The sequence below is a fragment of the Canis aureus genome, chromosome 33, assembly GCF_053574225.1.
Source record: "Canis aureus isolate CA01 chromosome 33, VMU_Caureus_v.1.0, whole genome shotgun sequence".
Classification (NCBI taxonomy): Eukaryota; Metazoa; Chordata; class Mammalia; order Carnivora; family Canidae; genus Canis; species Canis aureus.
In genome coordinates this window covers 16,678,650-16,691,138 of record NC_135643.1, presented here as the reverse complement: position 1 = coordinate 16,691,138, position 12,489 = coordinate 16,678,650, and the positions used below count along the sequence as shown (strand labels likewise).

The 12,489-nt window shown below is 34.7% G+C and overlaps 1 protein-coding gene across 3 annotated transcripts in view; it reads right to left on the bottom strand.

Annotated features, from left to right (window-relative positions):
- Positions 1–12,489, bottom strand: part of GRID2 (glutamate ionotropic receptor delta type subunit 2) — a 1,464,312-nt gene that overhangs the window by 381,622 nt on the left and 1,070,201 nt on the right. For all 3 annotated transcript variants that reach the window (XM_077882884.1, XM_077882885.1, XM_077882883.1), the window contains exon 9: positions 337–438. In XM_077882884.1, the coding sequence (XP_077739010.1) occupies positions 337–438 (102 nt within the window). The remainder of the gene's footprint in view (positions 1–336; positions 439–12,489) is intronic.

Genomic DNA, 12,489 nt, shown 5'->3' with positions numbered 1-12,489 from the left:
TCTACCCTTGTTTGGCATGGTTACTCTTACTTATGCATACTTACAGTGAGAGAATGCCTGAGGGAGGCCTTTATTATATATAGCATATTGAGCCTAAAATGTCTAAGAAAGTTACTGACAAAAGCACTGTTAATAAAAGTAAAGCCTTCAAAAATCTGATTCTCATCTATACAAGTTGAAGGTTGGAAAATATTGCCATTAAACATATCTTAGAAAGCATAGTCAGGATTTGTTAAAAGCTCTTTTAAAATTATAGTATCACTTAATAAAACATAAAGAAATGAAGGATAAAGTAACCTCTAGAAGCCAGAACCACAAGGCTCAGAGCAGACTTACCAGAACGGTCACCACACGTAGAACCACTCCTCGCATGTTATTCTCTAGTTTCTTGTCAGTTAGTGACCCATTCAGCCCTGTGACAGGATTCCAGCACCCAAGCTGAAAGGCAAAATAGCTCGGTCACTTTCCTGCCTGAACAACAGTCCACTCCCTAAATCTTTGGAAAAACTGTGTGATATTTCTTGGAATAACTGGTACATGAAAGGGTTCTGCGCAGGTTTTCTTTTCTAATAGTAAACAAAGCAATCAGAAAATCTATTTCTTGCTTTTCAGTATCATTTTATGGCATATTATAGCAGCCAACATGCTTTAGGAGACTCACTAAGGACATGGACTTTAAAAGGAATTATAACACACCAATAATTCAGTTCTGGTAATGCACTGAATTGGAAAGATAATAGCACATATAATTTAGTATAATATCTGTTCTTAATATATCAATTATTGCACAAGTTAGATCTTCTTATACTTTCAATGGTTTTAATTAGATACTTTTATTGGAAAAAACTACAAGATTTTTATAACAGTTATAGGGTTACTGCTTTTATTTGAGGGGAAAAAATCATGTATTTGGCTTTGTTGTTCTCAAGTATTCACAGTACATACAACAATATAATTTGCCTTTTTTGTCAGTGCTATCAATTTCCTGGGAATATTTTGGCAGCAGCCTTTCCCTTCAAGTCTTGCAATGATTCACTGCTCTTTACACTCCAAATACTGGTTTAATTTTACATCCTTATGTAGTTCTTATGTGCTGTAATAACCAGGTCTGAGGGCTACCAGTTTTAAAATCACTGCCTATAAATCACAACAGGATAAAAACTGATGACTCTCAATTCAGAAATAAGGGGGGAAAAAAAGAGATATTGTGACTTGAGTTAGCAGATAACTCAAGTAGCAAAGCTGTAAAGAGCATGCTGTAATGCACATCTTGGGAAGAAATGTCACGCTATTAATTCTGATACTAAATCCACAAGCCTTCACTTTGGGAAACCTATTCTATATTTGCATATTTTAAAAATGTAACAGACCTTTAGTCATATTTGGAGACTGTTCTGATTGACTGAATGGCTTATAGGGACACACCCAGTTACTTGTGCTGCTTCCTCCTGAAGACTGATTTATTTCTTCTTATTGCATTTTCTTTGTGGGTTCCAAAGTTGCAAGTCTCCCTCACAAATAAAAGATGTCCGTGCTTCCAATTAAAACTCAAGTTTCTCTTTGAGTCCCCAAGAGATGTTTAATTAAGGAACCTAAAATGTACCCAATATGTCTTAAGAGATGTTACAATATAAAAAAAGCCAGCTTTTTCTCTATTAAAATAATTTGGAAAGGGCCGCCAATTATAGATTTTAACTATAAAAGCATATTACATTCATTCATTGATATGTCATTCTTAGTTATCTAAAAAAGTCTAATTAGAACTTAGATCCAATTAGTAAATCCAAATGTGTTGAAAGTCTAATTATCAGAGATATCGTAGTCCTCTTGCCCAATTTAAAATCTTAGGAAATTCTTTTGAGCTTTTGTTGTTTTCTTAGATCAACCAAAGTCCATGCCTATTACATTCCTTGATGTAGATATATATATATATATATATATATTTTTTTTTTTTACTAACTTTTTCAAGAAGATTCTATTTCCTTAGACTAAATACTGGTGAAAAAAGTGAAGACCTACTACACTATCCACCTTTTACAGTTGCATTACTTAATTCTAAGCTTAATGAGTAGCTTTTAGGACATTATCTTGTTCAAGGTAAATATGGCTAAGATGCCAAAGTAAATACAAGGATTTCTTTCTTTCTTTTTCTTTTTTTTTTGTCTTCCTTGGTAAATCTACAGTCAGTTTGCCTAAATAAGTGACATCTATTAATGCTGACTTGACCATAGCATTTTGGTGTATTGACTAGTCAAAATATTTACTACTGGAGTAACAATAAAACTTGCTGAGCAGTTTGTTTCAACAATGCTCTGTACATACATTTAAAAATATATAATTTCCAGCTTCTTAATTATGTCTTCCTTTAAACACAATTAAATATAATCCATGCTCTAAAAATTCTAAGGCACTGAGACATTTAGGGCTTTAAAAGAATAATAATAAAACATTTGTCTACAGACCTGAGCAGTAACTTAAACATTTATATACACATATGATGTGTACGTATTTGTTTCTTCTCACTTTAAAAAATATATTTGGCCAAATCCTCTCTCATATATATTACATCATTTTCTCCTCTGCCTGATGGTTTTTCCCATTTCTATTTTCTATCTCTCTTCACTCCCCTTTTCTTGCTATTTGACTCACATGTCCTTTGATCATAGCACTTGTAAAGTTGTTTCTGTTCATCATAACAGCAGTTGAGATTTTAGGATTGGTAATACCTTTCACTTAATTCAGTTCTTCCTATGTACAAACTCTAACAAAGTTAGCTGAATATTAGCTATGGACACCAAGAGCCAGGAATTTCAGAGACTGAATTTTGAGGTAGAGAAAGTTTAGAATACAGATGATCTAGAAATCTAGAAATAAAATATATCCACTTGTGACATATCAAAATGAGATATAACAAAGAAATCAGGGCAGCCCAAGTGGCTCAGTGGTTTAGCACTGTCTTCAGCCCAGGGTGTGATCCTGGAGATCTGGGATGGAGTCCCATGTCGGGCTCCCTACATGGAGCCTGTTTCTCCCTCTGCCTGTGTCTCTGCCTCTCTCTCTCTCTCTCTGTGTGTGTCTCATGAATAAATAAACATGATCTTTAAAACAAACAAACAAAAACACAAAGAAATCAATCAGAAATTATAATAATACTTGTTTCTTATGTTGAACAGAAGTACTTCTTTTACATTTTTTGGAATAATTTCTAAGTATTAGCCATGATACTGAGCTCCTTATACTTGATCTCATTTAAGCCTTAGAATAACTTTATAAGAATGTGTTGTTACAATCATTATTTTATAAACATAGAAACTAAGAGCTCATCTAAAGTCACATAACTACTAAGAGATGAAACTAGGATTTAAAATATTGCTTTTAAAAGTCCAGATTCAGTGCTTTCAATTGCAGTCCTGTTTTATAGCTTATGATTTTTTTTCATAAATATGATCTATTTGAGGTTGGTAGGAAATTTTTATTCCTATTTTTGGTCAAAATATTAAGGCTCAGAATTGCTAAGTAGTTGCCTCAAAATAGCAGCTCGTGAATTCATTTTGGCAAAACAATTGAAAAAGCAAATCATCATCATTTTTATAAAAAAAAATCATAACATGTACATAGTGCATAGTATTAGTCAATCCTCTGAGGTCTTTAATTATAGTAATTAGCTTATCTCTCAAAAGAATATAATGAGAAAGGCAACATTATTATCTCCATTTTACAGAAGAGGAAACTGAGGATTGAAAGGTTGTGCTCCTTTTACTGTGTTATCTTTTACCCACTTATAGAGTCAAGAGGCATTGAGTAGAATAAGGAAAGTAGAAAAATGAAATGGACAAGAGATTCTCAAAAGTATTTCTGGAAGTCTCTACTCTGTGTCACCAAATTACTAAAGATAAGTGTGGGACACATTTCATTTATCTTAAGGTCTGTTGATATTTCTCAAAATGTATACCAAATATAAATAGGGAAATAATAGCAACACAGAGAGAAAATTTTGATTATTCACATCTTTTTGAAGGATTTTTCAAGTTTTAAGATTCCTTAATTTCTGTTCATAGCCACTTATCTCCCTGAGGTTCCCTTTAAGCTTTTCTGTTTGATTGTAATAGCTTCTTCCAATAATAAGCAGTATAAATGAGTTAGGTTCACACATTCAAATTGAATTTGTATCTATAACAGGTCATATTCCTTGCAGCGTAGCAAGATTGATGGGTATAGTGTTTGATTAAAAAAAAAAAAAAACCTAGAAGAATTTCATTTAAGTTCAAGTGTGAAGTTTATCTAACAACTTCTTTGGTTTCATTGTTAGAAATTCTATTAACCTGATTTCTCTGGATATGTGGAGAAGGTTGTTTCTGTCTGGTTGTGTTTTTGTTTTTGTTTCTCCACTCCCCCCCCCCCTTTTTTTAAACAATGAAGCTAGACACTAATAAAGATAATGCACACAGAATCTTACAATGCTATCTATTCAGCTGAGCACTTTCTAAGTAAAAAATAATAAAAGTGACCTCTACAACACATAAGATTTACAGAAAGTCATACTGCTGATGGCAAAACAAGATTCACTATCTCCCATGGTCTGGCAGTCTAGGAAAAATTTGGAGGGATTAAAAAATAAAGACAAATTCAATTTCCTTTCAATTACAGTGTATCGATTTCCTATATTATTTTCTAGTTTATGGCTGAAAGTCACTTTAAAACCTTAAAAATGCTTAATGCTTTAATTGTCCCCTTCATTGAAGCTTTAGCAATAATAATCTTGTAGCTCTCTGTTAAAATCACTGTAATATCTTGTGTTCAACAAAATGGTTGATGTATTTGCATGAGGAGAGTAATATGCTCCTAACATGCGTTATGTCATTAGTAAATGACCAAGTTTTGGATATTTACCCTTTTTCTTTCAAAATCTCCTCTTTTCATTTGTGTGGGGCTTTAAAGGATGACGTTTGACTACGTTTTGCATCACGATTTTTCAGGCAGTGTTACAATGTCAAAAAAGAGCTGAACTGTTCAACTTTAATTTTACGCCTAATAGTTATACACTTTAATGACAGGAGTCAAGAGAGCTCTTAATTGAATACCAAATGGAATTCCCTACATTTATTAGCTTGTATTCATATGGAACAAAGGAAGCCTGGTTATAGTATCAAAGCTCCAGCTGCAAGACACAAAATATCCACTGCACGGCAAGCTGTGTGCTGCCAGCCACTGCATTTCCTTTATTTGCTTCCTTAGCCTTCAAAGGAGAAAAAAAAGGAACAATAAGGCAAAGTAGCTGAAAGCTAACCATTTAGCAATGCACAGCATTTATTTGGTAGATATTACTTCTATAATGGGAGAGAAAATGTAAAAAGAAATACATATGGCAAATTGGCTCAGATACATGTTTTATACAGTTAAATTGGAATGCTTTTCCTTTGATATATACAGGAATGTAGTGTGTCAGTAATTCCTCCAAATATATATATATTTTTTGGTGATATTTCCACTTTTAAAACAGGTTCAACTTGTAGGACTTGCTCCCTAGGGGATGATTATTTCCTCCTAAGATTCTATTCCTAGAGCTTGGTCATTACCATGAAGTAGTTGATGTTCTTTAGATTATGTGAAATAGCCTTAGCACCTTAGGAAAAAATATCTGTGGAAAAAATTCAGAAAAAAAAAATCACCTGATTCCACTGCTTACAGCATACATTTCCCCGTATTGCTGCTGAAAACAAAATTTTTGTACCATGTAACAATGTACATGTACAATAAGATGAACTTAACTGATTTTCACAAATGAAGAAGAGAAACACAAGAAGCTATATATATATATATATATATATATATATATATATATATATAGCTTCATATATATATATGAAAAAATAGCTCACCGATGTTTTATGCCGCCTTAATAACCACTCTCAGTTATCACCTGGCATTTAACTGATTTAATAATATTTTACCATTATTACAAGTTTTCCCTTTTATAGTTCTTCTTGGTGTAAAATTACTGTTACACTATATTTAGAGGCAATATATCAGAGTGGCTAATATCAGAAACTCTAGAATCAGACTGCTTAGGTTCAATCAAGCACCTGCTCTGACAGCTGCTGGGCATGTGTGATTAGGCCTCAGTTTTCTCATCCCTCAAATGGGCACAGTAAAAGTGACTTCCTTGTAGGGTTGGTGGAATTATTAACTGACTTAATATATGTCAAATATTTAAAAGTGTTCTTGGCACATGAAGACTAAAGAAATGTTCATTATTACCATTTTTTTAAATAAAATTGGCAGTCCTATTATTTACTCAGCTTCATCATTGGGGTCACTTACTAGTTTCAGTGAGGAAGCAGGTCTCTAAAACTGTGGTTCTCAACTTTGGCTGCATATTAGAATCACCAGAAAATTTTTAAAAGTTTTGATGTACCAGCCCAAATAGAGAACAATTAAGTCCAAATCTCCAGGGATGGAATCCAGGCATCAGTAGTATTTACAGCTCTCCAGGTGATTTCAACCTATAGCCAAGATTGCAAAGTACTTCTCTAACACTTGCCTTAATACCCAGGGAGTAGGAGTTCACATAGAATGGCTACTTAACCTTTTTGAAGGAAGGCATCATTTTTACCCACTTTCTTTGCAAGAGCTAACTAGGAACACTTCCTCAAATAAGCAAGTAGTTTTATTTTTCTTGTTCTAAATAGGATGGGAGGTTAAAAACTCTGTGAGGCCAGAATGATGCCTACCTTGTCTATTCTTGTATCCGTAGCCCTTATTACAGTAGATTACAGTAGTGATATATGGGAACATGATAGGTCCCAATAAATATCTGATAAGTTAATGCATTCATTAGAATTCCTGTTGTTCTTTCTTCTCCCTCTTTTTCTCCTCCTCCTCCTTCTCCCTTTTTTTTTTTTTTTTTTTTTTTGTCTCTCCAGTTCAAACTGAATGAAGAAACAAAGCATCTCCTATCTGAGACAATGTCCTGTTATCATATTGTTATCAAACCCTTGCCAATTTTTGGAATTCTTCAGAGTGATTTCCTTCACCCATATTCTACTAGCTCTCCTTTTCTTTCTGATCAGATTTTTTTTCTAGAATATTCTAGCACTTAATGATTACAACCTGATAAAAGTTTCTGGATTTTCTTCTCTTTCATTCTTTGCTCCCTCAAGATGTTTTAAAGGTAGAACCTTCATTTTAAAACCACATTAGAGTTCTTTCTTTTCTTATCCATTAAATAGATAGCCACTTAAAGTCAGGGACACCATCTTAACCATCTTTGTGTGCCCAGTGCCTTTTAGTGTTTTGCCTAAGTAAATTTTTTATTTTTTTGAAATTACAAGGTTAACATATAGTTACAAAATCTAACATAAAGTATTTCTATTGGACTGTAGATCTTTGTTCCAAAACAATCTAAAATCTGAAGTCCAGACATCTCTTTATATTCTACTACCTCTTCAATGTTTCTGCTGATTTCCCAGTCACCTCAATTATTTAAAAGATTAAACTCATTTTTTTAAAGATTTTTAAAAAATTTTTATTTATTTATGATAGTCACACACACACAGAGAGAGAGAGAGAGAGAGGCAGAGACACAGGCAGAGGGAGAAGCAGGCTCCATGCACCGGGAGCCCGATGTGGGATTCGATCCCGGGTCTCCAGGATCGCGCCCTGGGCCAAACGCAGGCGCTAAACCTCTGCGTCACCCAGGGATCCCAAGGTTAAACTCATAATCAACCTCCTACCATCCATTCTTCCACTAGCCAGAAACTAGCAAATCTGATAACTGCACATATCTAATCCATTGCCAATCTGCCAATTTCATCTCAAAAACCAAACTGTCGAATCCATTTAACTCCATCTCCTTGCCACCATCGTAGCCCAAGCTAACTTCATTGCTTCTCTTTTACAATCTTCACTCTACCTGTAACAAAAATGTAAATTTAGATATAATGTCCTCTGCCTAAAATCTTTCCACAGTTTTCCATTGTTAGCAAGAGAAAGGTCAAATTTCTAATGTGGCCAACCTAGATCTGTGTGATTCATCATTTTACATTCACAATCTCATGTCACACCACATTCTTTCTCAGTGATTGAACTCCAACCACACTCATCTTCCTTCAGTTTCTTGAGTTAGACATAATCCTCCCATTGTAAGAATTTAAACATTGTTTCTCAAACATTGAGGTATACTAGAACTAATAGGAAGTGAAAAGCAGAACAAACAGACAAAAGCAATGCCAAAGCTATATGCCATGCCAATTAAATTAGAATTTCTAGGCCTGGGATCCAGGCATCAGTATATTTTAAAATTTCCAAGCAGAGCACCTGGGTGATTTAGGCAATTAATCTCGAGATCGAGCCCCATCGCCTTGGCCTCTGCATTCAGCAGGGAATCTGCTTGAGGATTCTCTGTCTCCCTCTCTGCAAGCCCACCCCACTCATACCTACTCTCTCTCTCTCTAAATTAAATAAATCTTAACAGAAAAAGTTTCCAAGATTATTTCTAAGTGTCACCAAATTTGAGAACCAATGGTTTTCATTATATAGTTTTTCTTGAATGGAAGAATCTAGACACCTGCCATTTTTCAATGAATTACTGAATCCATTCTTATTCATATTTTAGATCTCAATGTAAACATCTATAGGTTAGTGTAAACCTTCCCTGATTACCTGTCCCCACCCCCAGGTTAGCTCTTGTCCCTCCAAAGTAGTATCATGTCCCTCTCCTTCATAGATTAGCATTTATTGTACTAATTATCTGTAGGTTTCCATGAATTGAGGAAAAATTACTGCTTTTTGTCTCCCCACTATCTTCTTCAATACATAATTCCTGGCACAAAGTGGGACTTCCATTTTTATTGAATACTAAGCAAATTTAGATCATGCTTAAACAGGAAACTTCATACATCTTGCAGTGATTGTTGATTATTTTTTAAACAATGCCTTAAATGAGGATCTCAGTAGATAGTCAAGATGCTATGCTGCCAGATACTGAATTTTTGTTTGTTTTTGGAACTGTAGATTTGCAACTCTTATTCATCCTAGGTGGAGAGAGAATAAGCTCTACATGATAAGATCAAGGAATGCTTTTCAGAAGCCTTCAATATGAAGAATGATGACATTACCTAACCCCTAGAGAGTAAAATAAGTTGTTATTTAGTCTTATCATTTGAACAATTATATAACAACAACAACAGAGCAGCAGCAGCAATAATAGGAGTGAAACATAACCTATGATGGGTGTTTCTTACATTCCAAGACTCATTTTAAGACATGTACCTATACTATCTCACTAAAAGGAGAACCACAACATATCCATGAAATATGAAGTGCTAAAACTTTAGGGGGATAAAATGTTACCAGTCTATGAGGGGAAAGCCCTCTTCATAATGCAAAATCTTCTTGAAGAGTAGCTCCTGGTCAAAAACCTAAGAATGATTTTTTAGGCCTGAAAACAGGCTATTAGGATGGCTTTACCTGACAGGCCTATTGAAGGCAGTTCCAGTCAAGAACTCAGGTCCCTTTGGCTGGCCATGTTTTTAGTCAGTATCTGGCTGCTTAGCCCAGGAGCCACTTTACCTGGGCATTGGCCTTCCCCCAGGAGTCTCTGCTGAGAACCTACTGGTTGAAGGAGGGGGCAGCCTTGAAGATACTTACTTGTAGTCTGAGTTTATACCCAGTGCTTTTCCTAGTCTTTCCCTTCTTCCTTTCCTCCCTCCTCACCACTGCACCAGTCCGTAAAACTGCAGGGGCCTCAGGGTTTGCTCCCCATTATATGTTGATACATCTGACTCTCACCTGGTGTCATTCTGCATGAAAATAAGGGGCACTGGGGGAGCCGGAACCTTCCTTCCAACTTGCTTTTCCTAAGTGAATAAAGGCTTAATTGACTTTCATATTGGCTTGTTTTCTTAATTGACTACTCCCACATCCAGCAGCTCAGCCCTTGACATTGCTTACTTTATAGTGATGTGACAGTTCACATTTATTGGAGACTTCCTACGAGGCAGGTATTGTATCAAAGTCCTGGATATTATTTACTTTTCTGCCTTAATCCTATTAGATGGATACTATTAATTATCCTAATTTTTAACAGATGAAGAAATTGAGGATTAGAGAGATTATTGACCTGTTCCAGATTACTCAGCTCAGAAGTGAAATCATCAGGATTTGAACACAGGCAGTTTAGCACCAGAAACCACTAGGTGATTCTGACCTCAATCAACAGGATAATTTTTCAGGAAAGAATAAAGCAAAGGGCACATGGACTGTTCCAATGGTGTTTGAGTGCTCATCTCCTAAGAATTGCTCTATTTGTGTTTTAGGACCCTCGAAAAACTAGAATTTATTTGCATACCCTCTTTTCTTTGCCTCAACTATTCAAGTTGGGTTTCTGTCATATGGAACCAAAAGATTTATAGCTAATTACATGGAAGTTGTGCTAGGTTTTGTGAATTTACTCTATAACTACGTCAATGTAGAAAAAGGAAGATATTTTTGAAGAAGTGGGCAAAAAGTAAAGAACATTGGATTAGGTGTTTGAAGACCTAGTTTTTATTTCAAATAAGGGATCAGTGTAAATAAATTCTAAACTCTTTTCTCACAACTATTAGTGATTAGGTCTATTTCATGGATAGTTTCTTATAATATGAGCAAAGCAAACTCCAGTATATATATAAAGCCAACAAGGATTACTGATAAAAGGGACACTCATAGAACCATTTGTATTGACCTATTAAAATACAACTTCCACAAAGGCAGATGTTTTTGCCTGTTTTATTTACTGATGGATACCAAGCACCTATATAGTTCACAAATAATAAATATTTATCGATTGAATGAATGGGTCTTATTTTTCTCAAAGAGTAAATTAAATCTCAGTTGCCTAGAGGACTTTGTGGTATGTGGGTTTTATCTCAAGGTAAGAAATAAATCAGCTAATTCTCATAAAATCCTGTCTAGCTTTGTGATTCTATAATTGTTTAATATGACTGGATTCATACCAAGAGTCATTCCTGTGATGAACAAGAGAGGATTACTCATTTAAATTTTCCAAATAACTCTGACCAAAAACAGTACAATCAGCCATTGCAATCAGTTGGTCTGATGCTAAGGCTGACACAATAGTATTGTCTAGGTAACCGTGTAATTCTTCCTTTCTGGTTCTCTCTTTATCAGATGCCTGTGCTTATGCTCAAAATGAGGATGGAGTGCTGGGGTTTCATGGATAACTGTGATTCATAAAATGATTGACTATGCCTCTGAGCATTCTTACTAGCTTTGAAAGTAATTGTTATTTCATTGCAAAATATTATAAACATTTATGCAATTGAGACTCTCATAAATTAGGCATGTTTAGAAATGCTAGCATACTTCAAAAAAGAGTTCTTTATGGATTTACATATTTTTCTAATTATTCTTTTTAAATTAATGATCCTAAATACTTTCCCCACATACACTTCCACTGGTAATTATTAGCTATAATTACACATGCACGGTAAGGATGAGGAAGGGCAGGGGTATTATTTGGAAGAGGTTAGGACTAACTGATCACAATAAGCTGCAAGAGATTTAGCCATAAATAATCAAGTGGACTTTGATGCAATAGTGAGCATAGGTTAAATACATTATTTTCCCATCACTCAGCATTTATAATCAAGAAGACATTTATTAAATACCTGCTGTGCTAGTGTGATGGGATACAAGGATGAATAGAAAATTATCTTTCACCTCCAAGAATTTATCTGTTTGAAATGACAAGGCAGAAACTTTTTATAAAGAAAAAAAGTATGGCAAATTCCCCTAGGCAGTATGTTACTAATTCCTAAAGGACTGGCATACATAAAAGTACTCGATATTTAAAGAAGAGAGATATCCATGAGAAAGGATCCAATCTCATCAAAGAAAATGATTTTAAAAAGTGGACCATTGTGTAGTAGACTGTCTGCAAGATGGCCACAGATAATTCGTCTGTGCCTATGCTTGCATACCAATCTTTCATCAAGACATAGAGTCCAAAAAAACAAACAAAAAAAAAAACAAAAAACAAAACAAAACAAAAGACATAGAGTCCATTTCTGTTCTCTTGAATCTTAGTTAGCTCTGTGGCTTGCTTTTACCAATAAAATTAGGCAGAGAGGATGATATATGATTTCTGGGCCTGAGACTTAAGAGATCTTACAGTGTTTTCTCCTTTTTGGAAGCCAACAACCAAGTTAAAAAAAAAAGGTAGGCTGGAAGACTGAATAATGAGAGACTATGCAGAAAGAAAAAGGAGTCACATGAATGAAAACTATGGGACCTTAGCCAACACCCAGCATTAATGCCCCAGACATGTGATTTGATATCATCTTGAATCCCTTGTTTCCGATTGAGCCATCCCAGTCAACACCACATGGAGCAATCTTTCCTGGATACTAGACCTACTGAATCCTTAAAAATAAAATTTCTGTTTTAAGCCAGTAAATTTTAGGGTGTTTTGTTTTGCAGTAATAAATT